General features: G+C 52.2%; 3 protein-coding genes across 5 annotated transcripts; 2 read left to right on the top strand and 1 right to left on the bottom strand.

The window, feature by feature from the left end:
- Positions 1–1,510: 1,510 nt before the first annotated feature.
- SELENOV (selenoprotein V) lies at positions 1,511–8,458 on the top strand. 3 transcript variants are annotated; one of them, XM_039249403.1, is made up of 6 exons: positions 1,517–2,567; positions 4,823–4,847; positions 4,983–5,036; positions 5,148–5,222; positions 5,343–5,425; positions 8,336–8,458. In XM_039249403.1, exons 1-6 carry the CDS (start codon positions 1,663–1,665, stop codon positions 8,391–8,393), a joined length of 1,200 nt encoding a protein of 399 aa, XP_039105334.1. In that variant the 5' UTR covers positions 1,517–1,662; the 3' UTR covers positions 8,394–8,458. The 3 variants fall into 3 exon arrangements, 2 of the variants coding, with proteins under 2 accessions (XP_039105334.1, XP_039105344.1); XM_039249413.1 differs by having other exon boundaries at positions 1,520–2,567; positions 5,343–5,420; positions 8,336–8,457; XR_005531268.1 differs by lacking the exons at positions 5,148–5,222; positions 5,343–5,425; positions 8,336–8,458 and adding an exon at positions 4,129–4,222 and having other exon boundaries at positions 1,511–2,567; positions 4,983–5,013.
- Positions 8,459–13,318: 4,860 nt separating this feature from the next.
- Positions 13,319–15,089, bottom strand: LOC120243891 (EP300-interacting inhibitor of differentiation 2-like). The gene has a single exon (XM_039250128.1). The coding sequence runs from the start codon at positions 14,904–14,906 to the stop codon at positions 14,343–14,345; it is 564 nt and encodes a 187-aa protein (XP_039106059.1). The 5' UTR covers positions 14,907–15,089; the 3' UTR covers positions 13,319–14,342.
- A 120-nt stretch (positions 15,090–15,209) lies between these two features.
- Positions 15,210–16,243, top strand: LOC120243882 (ferritin light chain-like). Its single transcript, XM_039250120.1, has one exon. The coding sequence runs from the start codon at positions 15,337–15,339 to the stop codon at positions 16,081–16,083; it is 747 nt and encodes a 248-aa protein (XP_039106051.1). The 5' UTR covers positions 15,210–15,336; the 3' UTR covers positions 16,084–16,243.
- Positions 16,244–17,929: the final 1,686 nt, after the last annotated feature.

The following is a 17,929-nucleotide window of genomic DNA, read 5'->3' as shown; positions in this document are numbered from 1 at the left end:
CATATCTTTCCTGGACTCAGAGGAACAGACTCTGATCACAACAGAGTGTGGAGAAGTTCAAGCCTAAAGGTGCCTCGGGAACAGCGGAGGTTGTGGTGGAAAGCAGACGGAAGGGGATAGGTAGGTTCTGGCTAGTTTGCCGGCGAGCCAAGGAAAGAGACCAGCTGGGAGGAGCCCTCCTGCGGTCAGAACTAATCTCAAGTGACTTGGGGAGCTAACCCTTCAAAGGACCGCTAATTCCCCTGAATCTGTCTCTGAAAAAAGGTTATGCCCCGTGGTGTTGAAAACAATGAGGACAGTAGAGCAATCAGCTGACAGTTGGTGGTGCTTATCTGCGCAGAACAGTTGGGAAAGACCCAGAGAACCTGCCCACACCCCCCAGCCCAGGATGACCGGGCATAACTGAGGCTGTGCACCCCCCACCCCGGGCTCTGCACTTGCCAGAGAAAGAACAGACCTAACAAATCACCTAGCGGGTCACTAACCAGGGAAACGAAACAAACCCCAGGGAGTGGGTGCCAATGCCCAGAGTGGCCATAATGTGCTATCTGAAATGTCCAGTTCCCAGCAAAAAAAATTATGAGATCGGCATGGAAATAAGACAGGCATGTAGGAGGGGGAGGGAGGCAGGAGAAACTGCCCGCCCCGGGGAGTGACCAGATGTTGGAATGAACAGGCAAAGCCTTCAAAGCAACCATTCCAAATATGTTTGGAGAGCCAAAGGCAACTGTGATTAAAAAAATAAAAGCAGAGGCGCCTGGGTGGTTCAGTCAGTTGAGCATCCGACTTTGGCTCAAGTCGTGATCTCAAGGCTTGGGAGTTCGAGCCTCACATCAGGCTCCCTGCGGTCAGCCCCAACCTCCCGTGAACAAGCCAGCTCTTGTTCTAGGAGCAGGGGACTCAGCAGTGAACAAGGCAGGTCCCCACCCCCACCCTGGGTTGGGGGGACCGTGTCTCACAGTGCCACCAGGCCATTTGCAGAGTGGTTAAGTGCCAGGATTCTGGGCCCTGATGGTTTCCATTTGAATCCTGGCTGTGGTTATTTGTATGTGTAGCACTTGGCACTGTGTAACTGTAAACTCTTGTTATTTTTGCTATTTTTCTCCCGATCACCCAGTTATTTCTTCAGGGGGCGCCCTCTGCCCGAGGCTGGTTCTAGCACCTTTTAGCGAGTCTGCAGGCTCCGGAGCCTCCCCCACCTTATCTCTGGCCCCTCTGCCTGTGCGTCCCCTACTCCAGCTCCGGCCACGCTGGGCTGTTGGTGGCGGTGAGGGGGCTGTTCCCCCGGCTGGACAGGGAACCTGATCACTGGACCAGGGGTTTCCTGATCAGGGCTCTGTACTCACAGGACCGTGGACACGGCAGGCATTCAAGAAACATACTGAACGCATGAATGTTAGCGACGGTGAGAGGAGCGCTCGGGCTATCTCTGTGTTCCTCACCTCGAAGGTAGGGCCCAGGAATTAGGTGCGACCTGGGGGTCCCTCCCGCCCAGTCCCTGGCCCAGAGCAGTAGAACCTGCGCGCAGGTTGGAACGCGATGTAACAGTGCCCCCTTGTGGTCTCCCATTTTAGAACCCTGGTGTGGGTGAGGCTGTTCCCGCCCGAGGAAGGAGGACGCGGCGGGATCCCAACCCCGGGGCCCCATTCACCCCCCCACCCCATGAACAACCGGGCGCGGGCCCCAAACCCCTCCCCGGTCCGGGGCTTGGCCGTGGCCCGGGCTTCGACCCCGGTCAGGTCCTCGATCCCGGTCCGAATCCCAGCTCCAGCCCGGGCCTCGACCCCAGCCCGGACCCGGAATCCCGCCCCGACCCCGACCCCGGTCCGGGCCCCGAATCGCACCCACGCCCCGACCCTGGTCCAGGCTCCGAATCCTGCCCAGGTCCCGGCTCGGGCCCCAAATCCCGTTCAGACCCCGACCTCCGCCCGAACCCCGACTCCCGTCCAGGCTCCGGTCTCATCCTGGACCCCTACTCTCCACACCCCGACTCCGGTCCAGACCGCAACCCCAGTCTGGACCCGGACTCCTGTCCAACCCCCGACAGTGGTCCGGACCCCAACTTCTGTTGCGACTTCGACCCGGGTCCAGCTCCCGGCTCCCGCAGAGATCTCGACCAGGGCCCTGTTGCCCGCTCCAAACTGGATCCCACCTCCGGCCGGGATGGCAGCCCCAACCTCACCCCCAGTCGGGGTCCCCATCACAGCCACGGTCCCTGCCTCGGAAACCTTCCCGAACTCGGCCCCACCTTTGGATCTACCCTCAGAATCGGCTTTGAAGCCTGCTGTGTCACCGGACAAGGATCTTTCACTGATGCCCACTGTCACCAGTGGATTGGGGGCCACCCAAGAGCCCCTTCCTGCCCTCACTCCAACGGCCACTGATTTCCTGGGGCCCATCCTTGGATCAACCTCAAAGGCAGACTCACCAGCTACTAAGTTGATGGATTCCACTCCCGATTTTATTCCGGCACCCATCCTGGAGACCGACTCCTTCGCCAGCACTTTCGCCTCCGCCTGCGAGAACATACCGGAGGACAGCAAGATCCTGATTCGAGTGATCTACTGGTGAGGGGCGTCTGGCCCCCACCTGCCTTCCTCCCCCTGGGGAAAGGCCAGAGCGGGTGGGCGCTGGGGCTTTGAAGGTAGGGTGAGGCGGGGGGAGCCGCCACTCCCAGGTTGGAAACTCGGCTCCGCCTGTCATTTTCTCTGGGCCTTGGGAACTAACTGTTGGCTTCGAATCTCTGCTCTGAGCTTCATTCATTCACTCTCCTTCATTTACTCATTTTGGAGTATGCCCCCCCTCCCGCAGGCCAGGCCTGTGCTGAGGATGGATGGAGAGCTCCCCCCAAAGCTGTGCCCAGGGACGCGGGCAGGGGCTGGGGGGGATGTCAGGCTGGGTGGTCAGGGATGGCCTGTCTCAGGCGGTGATGAGAAGGGGGGGCCTCTACGTGAAGAGCCGGGTGTTGGGAGGGCGATTGAGGTCGCAAGGGGAGGAGGAGCCACCAGGGCCGAGGCTGGAAGGAGGCTGGCTTCCGTCCTCATCAGTGGGCCTCGAGCTGAGCCTCCCCATCAACGACAGCACAGCAGCAGTGACCTTCCCCGATCCCCACGCCTCTCTCCTGGTTTAGAACCTTCTCTCTCCCAGTCTCACTTTTCCCCCAGTTTCTTTCTTCCCACGTGGTCTCTTCCTCCTCGGTTTCTCTCCCCAACTCACTGTCTCTGTTCCTTTCCCCAAGTTATATGTGTCTCTGTCCCCTTCTCCCCGCTTCCTCACCTCCCCCTCTCTTTCTCTGCCCTTCTCCTCCTTTCTAGCTCTTTCTTTGACTCGATGGAGTAACTCGTTCATTCAACCACTGTTTATTAAGCACCTACCTGTGCCCTGTCCTTGGCACCAGGGACACAGCCGTGCATAAGATGGAGATCTCTGTCCCTTATGACACTCGCCTTCTGGTGTGGAGGGGGTTGGAATGAACAATAAATATGGCACACAGTACAGTATCTAGCATCTTAGAAGGTGATCAGTGCTGGGGCACCTGGGTGGCACAGTTAGGCATCTGACTCTTGATCTCGGCTTGGGTCATGATCTCGGCTTGGGTCATGATCTCGTGGTTCATGGGTTCGAGTCCCACATCAGGCTCTGCAATAATGGTGCGGAGCCTGCTTGGGATTCTGTCTTTCCTTCTCTCTGACCCTCCCTGGCTTGTGTTCTCTCTCTCTCTCCCTTTCAAAATAAATAAGTAAACTTAAAAAAAACCCAAGAAGGTGATCAGTGCCAGTGGCAGAAGGCATGGGGGGAGGGGGTCACAATTTTAGCCGGGGTGGTCAGAAAGGCCTACTTGAGAAGATGAAGTATGAGCAAAGACCTGAAGGAGGGGAGAGAAGGAGCCGTGTAGATAAAAGCATTCTGCAGTGGGAACAGCCAGTGCAAAGGCCCTGTGGTGAGGCATACAGTGTTGGAGGCATGCAGTGTTAGAGAAGAGGAGCTCCGAGGTGGGAGGGTTGGGTGGGCAGGGGGCAGGGCACTGTCTTGGGAGTCGGAGACATCCTAGGCCCAGCCCTACCTAGCTCAGCCAGCCCTCCCTGTTAAGATCACAACCAGTCACCCACACCCTTTTCTGAACCTCAGTTTTCTCATCTGTAAAACGGGGTTGTTGAGATGATTCCATGAGACGCCTCATATAAGGTCGTAAGTTTACGTGGCTCAAAGAAGAAGGCTCAGTGTATGTCAATGAATTTTTTTTTTTTGCAAAAGTGCTTTAGATTCATCTACTCCTCCCTCCCTTTTTTTTTTTTAAATGTTTTATTTATTTCTAGGAGAGAGAGAGAGAGAGAGCGCGCGTGAGCAGGGGAGGGTCAGAGAGAGAGGGAGTCACAGACTGAAACAGGCTCCAGGCTCTGAGCTGGCAGTCAGCAGAGAGCCCGACGCGGGGCTCGAACCCGCGAACCGCGAGATCATGACCTAAGCGAAAGTGGGACGCTTAACCGACTAAGCCACCCAGGCGCCCCACCCCACTCTCCCTTCTTTCCTTCCTTCCTCCTTTGCTGGAGCAAAGTGGGCCAGGGAGTGAATGGAGGCAATGGGGCAGATCCTGTGGGGGCTTGTGGACCATACAGAAGGCTGCTTTTTTGTTTTGTTTTGTTGGGTTTTTTTATTTTGCCTTTTTTTTTTTTGGTGACCTAGCGCTATGGGAGGATTCCAAGCCGTGGAGGGACGGAATTGGAATCTGTGTTCACGGGCCCCCTCTGGGCTTGAGGAGATACTAATGCAGTGTCTTCTCTCCATCTCTCTCTGTCTCCCTTCTCTTTCCCTCGGCGTCCAGCGGCCTCTGAAGCTATAGCCTTCGTGTGAGTAGTTTTGACTTTGGAGGTGGGGGGAGCGCTGGACAGAAATCTGGAGGGAGGTCCTGTTTTCCCTCCTCCCTTCCCCTCCCCACCCCGCCCGCAGACCTGTGATGCCATGATCCCGTCTTCTCCCCGCAGTACATTCTACTGAAAAGGAGTCTGGAGCTGCAGTTTCCAAATTGTCTACGCTTTGTGAGTGTGCCGTTGGCCTGGGGGGAGGGGGTGGAGTTAGGGCCCTGAGACCCCAGGGGCTTGGCGGGGAGCTCTCGCCTTTCCCCCCCCACCCCAATATTCCCTCCCCAGGAGGAGGAAAGATCTGTCCAGGCTACAGGGGAGTTTGAAGTGTTTGTGGATGGCAAACTGGTCCATTCAAAGAAGGTGATTATGAGCAAGGGTCCCAGACAGGGAGGGAGGGTGGTGCTGGGCTCCCGGGGAGGCAGGTGGGGTGGGGGAGGAGGTGGGGAGACATACGTGTCCCTCTTTACCCTCCATTCCCAGAAAGGTGATGGCTTTGTGGATGGGGCCAGGCTGCAGAAAATTGTGACCAGTATCAATGAGGAGATCAGGAAGAGGGAGGTGAGGTGAGGGAGGTGAGGTGGGCGGGCTGGGCGTGGGGCTGAGGGCAGGCAGCTCGCAGGGCACTGTCTCGGAATCAAAGACTAGGCTCCTCGGCCCAGTCCTGCCTAGCTCATCAGCCAGTCCTCCCTGTTAAGGTCAGGACCAGTCACCCACATCCTTCTCAGAACCTCAGTTTTCTCATGTGTAAAAGGGGGTTGTTGAGATGATTGCAGGAGACACCTCCACCAATACTGGATTTTATTATTTACTTATTTTATTTTAATTTTTTTAGAGAGAGTGAGTGTGAGCAGTGGAGAGGGGCAGAGGGAGAGAGAGAGTGAATCTCAAGTAGGCTCCATGCTCAGGACAGAGCCTGCCTGGGTGCTTGGTCCCATGGGATCATGACCTGAGCTGAAGTCAAGAGTCAGCCACTAAACTGACTGAGCCACCCAGGAGCCCCTTAGTTTTCATTTTTGTTCCTTTATTTTATTTACTTACTTCTCTACACCCAGCGTGGGGCTCGAACTCACAACCCTGAGATCCAGGGTCACTTGCCCTTTAGACCGAACCCACCACCCCAGATACTAGAGTTTTAAAACCACTGGGAAGGCACCTTCAGCAACTTCCCCTGCCCTCTGCCCTGTCCCAGGCCGCTACTGATCTGCTTTCTGTCCTAGATTAGTCGGCATTTTCTAGACGTTTACATAAACGGAAGCTGTAATTTTTTTCATGCTTTTTTGATGGAAAATTTTAGACCCATCCACTAGTTGAGAGGTTAGTACAGTGAACTCCATGTGCTGAGAGCGAGGGAGAGGGAGAGAGTGTGAGTGGGGGAGGGGCAGAGAGAGGGGGGGAGACAGAGAATCTGAAGCAGCTCCAGGCTCTGAGCTGTCAGCACAGAGCCCCATGTGCGGCTCGAACCCACGAACCGTGAGATCATGACCTGAGCCGAAGTCGGACGCTTAACTGACTGAGTCACCCAGGCACCCTAATAAAATTTTAGAACAGAAGTACAAGACCGTTCTCACACCCAACAAAAATTTAATTTTAGTGATTTTTTTTAAGTAGGCTCACACCCATGTGGGGCTTGAACTCACGACCCTGAGACCAAGAGTTGCATGCTCTGTCACCTGAGCCAGCAGGCGCCCCCTCCAACAAAAGTTTTTAAATGTCTCAATGGTGGGGTGCCTGGGTGGCTTAGTTGGTTAAGCGTCCGACTTTCGCTTAGGTCATGATCTCGCGGTTCGTGGGTTCGAGCCCTGCGTCGGGCTCTGTGCTGACGGCCAGCTCAGAGCCTGGAGCCTGTTTCAGTCTGTGACTCCCTCTCTCTCTGACCCTCCCCTGCTCATGCTGTCTCTCTCTCTCTCTCCTAGAAATAAATTTAAAAAATATATTAAAAAAAAAAGAAATCTTTAAAAAAAAATAATAAATGTCTCAATGGCATGTGATACCCACTCAAGTGTCTCAAAAATATCTTTTTAGAGGTGGTTTGGAAATTAGGATACTGACAATGTTCACGTTATATTAGCTGTTTTTAAAAAATTATAAACAGGACTTTTGGAATCCCTACTATGTGCCAGGCTCTTAGTAGGGCTGTTTTTGAGCGGCCGTGCTGGGGCTGGGGGCCGGGGAGGCAGCGGAGAGGTCTGTTTCTCTCACCTGCCAATAGGCAGAATAGCATAGTAGTTATACCGGCAGTGTCCCGGGTCACAGAAGCTTAGGTTCAAGTCCTGGATCTACGAGCCACACAAGGCTGAAGCCAGTGATGTTAGATGTTGTGAATTAAGGGCTCGGCAAAACCCTTCTTCAGCAAGGGACAGCAGTTGTTATTGGAGTAAGTCATGAATGTTCTTATTGCAGCAGAGAACCCAGTTCAAACTGGCTGAACAACAAAAATTGGCTCATGAGAAAAGTCTAGGGGCTAATTAGCTTCAGGCATGGCTTGATCCAGGGAGCAAAATGTTGTCTTTGGGAATGTGACTCCCTTACTCTGTGTCCTGCTTTTTTGCTGGGCTAACTTTACTCTCAGAAGGGCTCCTTATCTTGGTGGCGTAAATTCCCATTGGCTTGGATCAGGTCACATGTTTATCCCTGAACCAATCAGTGAGGCCCAAGGGAACACAGTGCTCTCATTGGCCAGTCTTGAGTCCTGGGGCCCTTCTCGGAGCTCGGGATGGAGTTGGTCTCCCTACGCCCATGGGGAGAGATGATGCGGGGAGAGCGCTGGGTGGACAAGAACGACGATCCACTCTATTACAAAGCGGAAGAATGGATAACAGTTAAGTCAGTGCTGTCTGGCTTCAGATCCCTATCTTACTGGCTGTGTGACTTCAGGCAAGTGCCTTCACCTCTCTGCCTCGGTTGCCTCCTCTGTAAAGCAGAAACCGGGATAGCTTTTACCTCCTTGGAGTTCAGTTTATCCAACAAGTATTTGCTGAGCCCTTACCCTGTGTTGGATACTGTTCCAGGTCCCGGGGACGATAGGACCGTGTGAACTCCTGCACATTCTAGTGGTGGGGACGGGCAATGGACAAGACACCTAGGCAAATAGGAGGTGGAAATAAGTCGTGGGAAGAGAATAAGGCAGGAAAGGAGTGGGGGCGGGTAGTGCTGGGAGTGTTTTTGCAGTCCTAACTTGAGTGGTCGGGGAAGACCGTATTGGGAAGATGGTGTGTAAACACTTGAAAGAAGGAAGAGGTTGAGTCATGAGGGTATCTGGGGAAAATATACCCGGCAGGGGGAGCAGCATGTGCAAAGGCCCTGGGGTAGGAATGTGTCTTGCGTGTTTGAGAAATGGCAAGGAGACTTGAGCCGGGAGTTAATGTTAGGATGGTGCCCGACACAGAGTAGACGCTGTATAAATGCCAGTATTTTTATAGTGTTGTCATTGCTGTTGATATTTTACAGTGTTTTCTCTCTCCTCTCCATTTCAGGCGCCTCAGCAGGATGCCGAGAAGGGCTGAAATGTTGCCAAGTCAGGTCCTTTTCTGATGGTGGCTGGGGCAGGGGTGAGGTGGGGAGGCATGAAGAGGGAAATAAACACAGTCTGCCTCTCCGTTCTGGCCTGCTCTCCTCTAACGTTGCCATGCTGTCTCCTGAAGGGAGCAGAGTCGGGGGTGGGGGCCGTGCAGAGTCCGGGAGGGGAAGGAAGGGCAGTTTTGAAGAGAAGCCGAGTCCTGGGTGCCTGGGTGGCTCAGTCGGTTAAGCATCTGATTTCGGCTCAGGTCATGATCCCACGGTCTGTGAGTTCAAGCCCGGCGTCGGGCTCTGCGCTGACAGCTCAGAGCCTGGAGCCTGCTTCCAATTCTTTTGCCCCTCCCCCACTCATACTTGGTCCATCTCTGTCTCTCTCAAAAATAAACATAAAAAAAACCAAAACCACCAATGAAGAGAGCCTAGCCCCGGTCTCCTCTTGCCCCCCTGGGTTGTTCCTGCAGCTCAACTTGTGGTGCTGTTGAGTCTCTTTCTTTTTTAATGTTTATTTTTGAGAGACTGAAAAAGACACAGAGTGCAAATGGGGGAGGAGGGGCAGAGAGAGGGAGACACAGGATTCGAAGCAGGCTCCAGGCTCCTGGCTGTCAGCACAGAGCCCGACGCGGGGCTTGAACTCGCAGACTGTGAGATCATGACCTGAGCCGAAATCAGATGCTTAACCGACTGAGCCCCCCAGGCGCCCCTGAGCTTCGCATCAGGGCTTGGTCTTTCTGGCAACCAGTTTTCATCCTGAAGTTACCTGTGCGGCCACCACGAGTCACCTCATTAGGACAAAAGATGCCCCGATCCCCCTGATCATTCAGGGATGCCACGTGGTGGCAGCTCTGTGCCAGGAACCAGGGACACAGATGAAAATGTCTTATTATCCTGCAAAGACTAGCTCTGCTTTGAGGCCAAAATGACTGTCACCTGGTGTTTGCTCCCATTGGTGCCCCGTGACCCATGCTTTTCTGGAGAAACGGAAGCATGTTTCCCTTTCCAACAAGAGGTATGGGTGACTTGGTGACAGGAGGAAATAAGAACCATTTAGTGATTTTTATTAGTTGGCACAGAACTACCTCCTCCTCTCCTGTTCTGGGTCTTCCTCTCAGTCCCTGAAGAAAACAGAGCGTTAGCCATGAGCCTGGTTCCGCGCAGTTCGGGGCTGGCCACGCCACGCCGTCTTTATCGGATACCCTTCCCTGCTCAGACGTCCACAGATGGGCATTTCCCCAAGTGAGCGGGGGCCGGGCTTCTGACATGAGATCATTTGTTCAGATTTTTTTTCCTCTTAAGTTTATTTCTGTTTAGTAATCTCTATACCCAACATGGGGCTTGAACTCATGACCCTGAGATCAAGAGTCCCAAGCTGTTCTGACTGAGCCAGCCAGGCACCCCATATTTCACACACAAAAAAAGTCTTAATTTGGTTTACATGACAATATGTATTTTTGTATTCTCTCTTTTTAAAAATTTTTAAGTTACGTTTATTTTTGAGAGGCAGAGAGAGACAGAGTGTGAGGGGGCAGGGGCAGAGAGGGAGACACAGAATCCGAAGCAGGCTCCAGGCTCTGAGCTATCAGCGCAGAGCCCGACGCAGGGGTCGAACTAATAACCTATGAGATCATGACCTGAGCCGAAGTCAGACGCTCAACCAACTGAGCCACCCCGGCGTTCCATGTACTTACATATTCTAAGGACGTGTGTTGGCCTAGGAACTCTATAGAGTCTTGTGTCCCCTCCTGAGAAATTCCAGAAGCTTCTATAGTTCACCTCTGTTATAAGACTCCATCACTTATAAAGCTGTAGAAGGAACAGGGCGGCATAAACTTATGAGACACAGAGCATTGAGTATAAGCCTGGGACCTCAGAGAAGAATGTCAAAATCTGACGTTTTGGATCTGGTCCCAAGCAGTCTGGCCCCAGCCTCCCCTGGCCCCCAGCCCCGCTCCCCTGCCCTAACTGAGAGCCTAACCCCGCCGTTAGGTCAGTGCCCTTTGGTGCGATTTGGAGTCTGATGCATCTAGAAAAAACAACTTGCTCTTCTAAGCCTCAGCATTCTTTTCTGGGCAAATTAAGGGACCAAATGCTTGACCAAGCAGTTCGAAGTGGGGGCACCTGAGTGAGCAGAACGCTTACTGTTGGGGCAGCCCCCCCACTTTCTCTGAACCCCAGTTCGCCTTGCCCATGGGGAAGAAACCTGCCACTGCCGCCTCAGGCCAGGTCCTGGGAGAACCCGGGAGAATACGCAGCCTCCGTGGGTGACCGGCTAGGCAGAAACTCCGGGCTCACTTCCTGAACCCAGAGAGCCGGTTTTGACCTTGAGATGCCCCCCCCACACCAGAAAAAGTGAAAGCCACGTTTCTCGATACTACTGTGCAGTCTTACAGGTCACAGGCATAGGTTTATTGCATAACACTCTCCTCCAAGTCCAGCAAGTCCCTTCTGTTGCCACGGAGTATAAAGAAAGGTCAGGAAAGGGGCTTCCAGGAGCTCAGTCGGTTATGCATCTGGGCCTCGGCTCAGGGCATGATCTCAGGTTTGTGAGTTCCAGCCCCGCGTCGGGCTCTGTGCTGACAGCTTGGAGCCTGGAGTCTGTTTCGGATTCTGTGTTTCCCTCTCTCTCTGCCCCTCCCCTGCTCATTCTTGCTCGCTTTCTCTCTCTCTCAAAAATAAACATTAAATTAAAAAAAAAAAGTCAGGGAAAATGCTACATTCTGGCTCACTGTGGACACTTTTGTACTCCACGTACCTCAGAATCTACCGCTCTTACCACCGGGGAAAGCAGGACTTGCCCCTGAGCACCAGCCTGGACAGTCCCAGAGGAAATGCTATCAAGCCTTACCAGGATAATTCCAGTGGATTTTAAAGTGTTCCAGAACTTAGGAAAGCAAACACTACCAAATTATTTACATGGTGTTGTAACATTGAAATCTAAACGTAACAAATAGTGCACAAGCAGACACTTCTGGACTTCTGGAACACTTATGGAAACAGTCTTAAATAAAAGCGGGGGAGGGTCGCCTGACTGGTTCAGTCAGTTAAGCTTCAGACTCTTGGTCTCAGCTCAGGCCTTTTTTCTTTAAGTTTATTTATTTATTTATTATTAAATTTTAAAAAATGTTTATTTTTGAGAGTGAGAGAGACAGAGCACAAGTGGGGGAGGGGCAGAGAGAGAGGGAGACACAGAATGTGAAGCAGGCTCCAGTCTCTGAGCTCTCAACACAGAGCCTGATGCAGGGCTTGAACTCACCAACTGCAAGAGCATGACCTGAGCCGAAGTCTGATGCTCAACCCACTGGGCCACCCAGGCAGCCCTATTTATTTACTTTAAAGGGCAGGGGAGAGGCTGAGGAAGTGGTGGAGGCAGGGAACGAGAGAGAGAAAATCCCAGAGCCCGATGTGGGGCTCAATTCCACAACCCTGGGATCATGACCTGACCTGAAATCAAGAGTTGGACACATAACTGATTGAGCCACCCGGGCGCCCCTCAGCTCAGGTGGGTTCTGTGCTGAGTGTGACGCCTTCTGAAAGAAAAACAAGACCAGAAAAGACAGACATCCAGAAGCACATTAAAAGAATTATACCTCGTTTGTAAATAAGGATCATTTGAGGAATACAAAGGTCACGCATCATCAGTAACTAATTCATCATGGTGCTGACTATAAAAATAATCCTCGGAGAGGGGCGCCAGGAGGGGCTCGCTCAGTCGGTTGGGTGTCCGACTTTGGATGGGGTCATGATCTCAGTTTGGGAGTTCGAGCCCCACATTGGGCTCTGTGCTGGTGGCTCAGGGCCTGGAGCCTGCTTTGGATTCTGTGCCTCCCTCTCTCTGCTTCTCCTCTGCTCACACTCTCTCTCCCAAAAATTAAAAAATATCCTAGGAGGGCACCTGGGTGGCTCAGTGGATTAAGTGTCCGACTTCGATTCAGGTCATGATCTCGCTGCTGTCCGCACAGAGCCCACTCCTGACCCTCCTGCTACTCCCCCGCTCACTCACTCACAGGCTTGCTCTCTCTCAAATAAAAAAAAAAATTAAAAGAAAATGTTTGTCCCTACATGAATGTTCCTAAAGTAGATCTTTGACAGATGTTACTTATTCCCAGCTACTTTATCTTTTATGTTTTTCTCTATGTAAATGAGGATTATTTCTGTTACATTTTTCTAAGAGTTTACCTGTGTGTATGAAAATAACGGACTTCTGGGCACCTGAGTAGCTTAGTCGGTTCAGCACCCAACTCTTGACATCAGCTCAGATTGTGATCCTGGGGTTCAGGGGAGAAATGGACAAAAGATATGAACAGAGAGTTTATGAACAGGGAATAAACGTAACTCTCATAAGATATTTTTTGCTTGTGGGAGAAAAGCAAATTAAAGCTGGTGCATTATCTTTCACCCATTTAGACTGGCAAAATCCAGATATCTGATGGCTTCCAGTGTCCATCAGTCGCTGGCGGGAGTGCGATGCAGGACATCTTTGTGGTATGGATCCAATTTCCACGGAGCACCTTTGCGCAGAATCCGCACTTCTGGAAATTCACACTGGATGTCACACACTAGAAGATGCCCCAAGGAGAAAACGCTCTATTACACCATCCAAGGTTACAATATGTCCCATTGCACAGGTTATCAAAATATGAAAAGTGCATTCAGCATCAAAGCGATACTGTATCTGTGCACCAGTACCAAACGCAAGGTGACCTTTCACATTTTTTTTTGCGCCAACAGAATTACTTTCTAAAATAAATGATGAACTTTTTTTTAATTTTTAATTTTTTTATTATTTATTTCTGAGAGAGAGAGAGAGAGACAGCGTAAGCAGGGGAGGCTCAGAGAGAGAGGGAGACACAGAATCCGAAGCAGGCTCCAGGCTCTGAGCTAGCTGTGAGCATAGAGCCCAATGCGGGGCTCGAACCCACGAACCGTGAGATCATGACCTGAGCCGAAGTAGGACCCTTAACCGACTGAGCCACCCAGGCGCCCCAAATGATGAACTTCTGACATAAAAATATCTAAAGACCAATAGGGAGAACAACTTCAAGGCTCATCAGTCCTTTCCTGGATAAGTAAATTACAACATAACCAACCACAGAATGAAACAGAACGCAGCTCTGAAAAAGAATGAGGCAACGGAGTGGTTTGGAATGATCTTCAAGGTCCATTCCTACTGAAAACGCAGCGTGTAAATCATTAATATGCCCACTTTTGTGAAGAAATGAAAAACACCCAAATTTGTATTTGCTTGTCTGTGCATAAGTCGGCGACAGTAGAGGCACCTTATACACGTGGCTTGTGGAAGGGACTGGATGGAGGGGACAGGGATGGGAGACCTTTCAGTGTTTATTTTATATTTAGGGGTATTTCTGAATAGATTTACAAAAACAAAAAGCTTAAATACATTAAAAAGGAAAGAAAAAAAATCCAGAAACTTCAGATATTCTCGAATACAAGGTTCATCAGGTAATATGTACAAGTTACGTTGTTTGCCGTCTGAAATGCTTCACAGAACACAAAATCCATCTTTGGCGAAAACCTTCCGTCGAATCCGTCGAATCGGCCAATGTCAAGTTCTCGCCATAGGCTTCCGGTCTCTCCACCAGACAACCGCGCCGCGGCTCCCTGTTCCTACCCGTCACGATTTGAGTTTCTTTCATCATCACGGGCTCCGTCCGATACCGGCAACCGTTCCTCCTCGGGTCTCAAAATTTCCTGAAAACGCTCCTTCACTTTTCAGCGAAGCAATTTGGACAGCCATTCCCACAACGCGGGGAGGAGCCTCTGGATCAATCCCAAACTCAACGTCACAGGAGTCACAAGGGCTTTGAACTTCTTTTATGGGGCTTCTTCGTGATAAACGTCCTCCCCCCCCCCACCGGCCATCGCCTTATCTCACACACTACGACTTTCTACAATCGAGGGACGGGATTGAAAGGGGAGGCTCTCCTCTGGTGTGGTTTCATCACCAGACTAATCTCTACTTATATACTTGTCGCAGCCGAGTTCTTCTATCAGGGGATTGATCACCTCAGACGCAGTGAGAGCTACGGTAAATGTCAAAATGTCAAAATCCATCCTCTGCGGGTTCCGCTGGTACTCGGCATCGAACGCCGCTTCGCGGGCTCGGCAGGCCTCCACAAACCTCCTGCGGCGCTCCCCGAGCTCCTGGATGCGGCCCGGAGCGATCGGGTAGTGCTCCAGGTAGTGGCGCAGGAACTGCTGGTAATTGATTCCTAAGACGCTAAGCGGGTGACGGAGGCGGAGGTACGGCAACGCGGCCAGGCCTGGGCCGTTCCCGGGCCGGGATCGGGGTCTGGCCTGTGCACCCTCTTCCTCCGCCGGCTCCGCCAACCCCCGGGCGACCTCCGCGTCGCGGGCCTCCCCGGCCGCCGCTCCCGGATCTTCCCCGGGCTCCGCAGGCCCCGCGGGGGCCGGCTCCCGCCTCCCGCCGCCTACCTCCGCCTGCGGGGCGTCGCCGTGGCCGTTCGCCGCGTCCGTCTGCCGGACAGCGCTGTCGGGGGGCAGCTCGGCCATCTCGGACCGCGGGGGCAGCTCGGCCGCTCGCAGAAAAAAATTGCAATAACGGGACGGCGCGACTACGCAGAAAAATTGCAGTAACGGGACCGCGCGACTACGGGCGCGCGCGCAAGTGCGTGTGCGCGGGCGCTGTGCGCACCGGGGGACGCGGCGCGTGCGATTGTCCTACGGATACACCTAGGAGCGCCGCGCACGCGTCCTTCCCGCCGCCCGGGCCCCGCCTGGCGCCACCTCGCGGCGGGAAGCGTCATCACAGCCGAAACCGCCCGGAGCGTTGTCAGCGAACGTCGAAGCGCGCGGCTCTGTTTTCCGTTGGGTCAGTTTAACGTTCACCCCGGGAAAGTCTTACGAGACTGTTTCTTGTTGGCCTTCCCAAGGTTCCACCCAAGATGCTCCTGTCTACGCTTCCTGTTCTCCCGGGGTTATAATGCCACATCTGCAGTGCGCCCGGCGGTCAGCTGGATCCGCCTCGTGCTTCAACAGGGATTGGCCTGACCAGACCCAGGGACACCCCCTATTCCAGCCTCAGACCACCCTCCAGCCGCCTCTACAGTCTCAACCCCCGGAACCAGCCGGCCAGCCACCCGCTGCCTCTAGGGCCAACCAACGCCGCGTTTTGAACTTGGCGCCTCGTTGCCGACCAACCATGGGCTGTCAGATTCGTCAGAATTATTCCCCCGAGGTGGAGGCCTCCGTCAACTGCCTGGTCAACATGCATCTGCGAGCCTCCAACACCTACCTCTCTCTGGGCTTCCACTTCGACAGCAGCGACGTGGCCCTGCCCGGCTTGGGCCGCTTCTTCCGCGACTTAGCGCGGAAGAAGCACGAGGGTGCCCAGCGGCTCCTGACTTTGCAAAGCCAGCGGAGCGGCAGCGCGCTCTTCCAGGACGTGCAGAAGCCGTCGCACGACGAGTGGGGGAAAGCCCCGGACGCCATGGAGACGGCTATAGTCCTGGAGAAGAACCTGAACGAGGCGATTTTGGATCTGCACGCCCTGGGGTCGGCCCAGGCCGACCCTTATCTCTGTGATTTCCTGGAGAACCACTTCCTGGGCGAGGAGGTGAAAGTCCTCAAGCAGATGGGCGACCACCTGACCAACCTCCGCAGGCTGACCGGCCCCTACGCCGCGCTGGGCGAGTATCTCTTCCAAAGGCTCACCATGAAGCGCGACTAGCGGCCTCTGGAGCCCAGCAACCTCGGAGGGGCCCCTCTGGCATCCCCTTAGTGCCAGGGCTTCCGCGTGCGCTTGTCCGAGCAGCTTTTTTAACCACCCCGGAGCCCTCTCCCAAACTGACCGAATGGAAACAATAAAGTCTTTTGCAATGAAAAATCAATGGTGCCTGTATTATCTACCAAGATAGTCTAGATTCATGGGTTTTTTTTTTGTGTGTGTGTGTGGGGGGGATGTTCTTTATTATCTAACACTTATTCATTTGTCTATTTTCCCCATAACAATCCTCTTTTTTTTTTTTTAAATGTTTAATTTTTGAAGGAGAGAGACACCGAGCATGAGCAGGGGCGGGGCAGAGAGAGAGACACACACACACAGAATCCGAAGCCGGCTCCAGACTCTGAGCTGTCAGCACAGAGCCGGATGCGGGGCTCTCCAACTGCGAGATCATGACCTGAGCTGAGGTCGCAGGCTTAACGGACTGAGCCACCCAGGCAGTGTCTCCCCCCCCCGCCCTGGATAACAATCCTCTTAACTATTAAAGCTTTATAATAATACCCCCTCTTACCTTTAAGACTTCTTTAGCTACTCTTGGACGGTTATTCTAAATCTCATTTGTGTGACAATATGCAGAAAAGTATACAAAATATAACTATACAGCGGAATGATTTATCAGAAAGTGAACATCCATGTAACCCCCACTGGAAACGGATCCCCAGTATTCCTGAACCCTTCTCCCTTCACTATCCTTTCTACCTGGAGGTAACTACTATCCTGGTATTTATCATCATTGTTTTCTTGCTTTGCTTTTTGTTTTACGACCTAGGGCTGCATTCCTGTATTTTAGTTTTGCTTACTTAAAAAATTGTCTTTTAAGTTTATTTTTTGAGAGAGAGACAGAAAACCCCAAGCAGGCTCCCCCCTGCCCCCTCCCACAGCCCCTCCAGAATTCGAGATCACGGCCTGGGCAGATATCAAGAGAGGGTTACTTAACCGACTGAACCACCCAGGCGCGCCAGTTTGCTTGTTTTTTGAAATTTATATACTCTTGTGTCTGGTTTCTTTCACACATTATTTTTATGAGATTCATCCATGTTTTCCATTGTGGTTACTAAATAGTTTATATTTTTAAACATTTTTTAAAATTTTATTTTAAGTAAACTCTTAAGTCCAATGTGGGGCTTGAACTCACCATGTGGAGATCAAGAGTCACATGTTCCATAGACTGGGCCAGCAAGGGCACCCAATAGTTTTATTGACAGCTACAAAGTCATTGCTAGTCTTATGTGTCTCATAGTATTACAACATACTTCTTAAATATTGTTTTTCCAATTACAGTCTCTTTTTTCTAATTAATGGAAAAACTTTAGATAGGGAAATTCTATCTAAAAATTTTTTAATGTTTATTTATTTTTGAGGGAGAGACAGAGGGTAACAGGGGCAGAGAGAGAGGGAGACACAGAATCCCAAGCAGGCTCCAGGCTCAGCTGTCAGCACAGAGCCCAACGCGGGGCTCAAACCCACAAACCGTGAGATCATGACCTGAGCTGAAGTCGGACGCTTAACCGACTGAGCCACCCAGGCACCCCCTGAAGAGACAATTCTAACTCATTCACATTGATCATTCTAGTCTCCACCTCTTATCTATAAACACTCCAACAGTGAGAATCCTGGCTTCTATAATCTACCTTTGTTACTTTGTTCAATTCTAAGATATGTGGATAGTCAGAATTGTTAATATCTTTTTTTTAAGGTTTTATTTACTTCTTTTTTTTTTTTTACAAATAGTTTATTGTCAAATTAGTTTCCACATAACACTCAGTGCTCATCCCCATAAGTGTCCTCCTCT

Source organism: Hyaena hyaena, unplaced genomic scaffold (assembly GCF_003009895.1).
Source record: "Hyaena hyaena isolate Hyena2069 unplaced genomic scaffold, ASM300989v1 scaffold_9, whole genome shotgun sequence".
Taxonomy (NCBI): Eukaryota; Metazoa; Chordata; class Mammalia; order Carnivora; family Hyaenidae; genus Hyaena; species Hyaena hyaena.
This window is presented reverse-complemented; position numbering and strand designations above follow the sequence as displayed.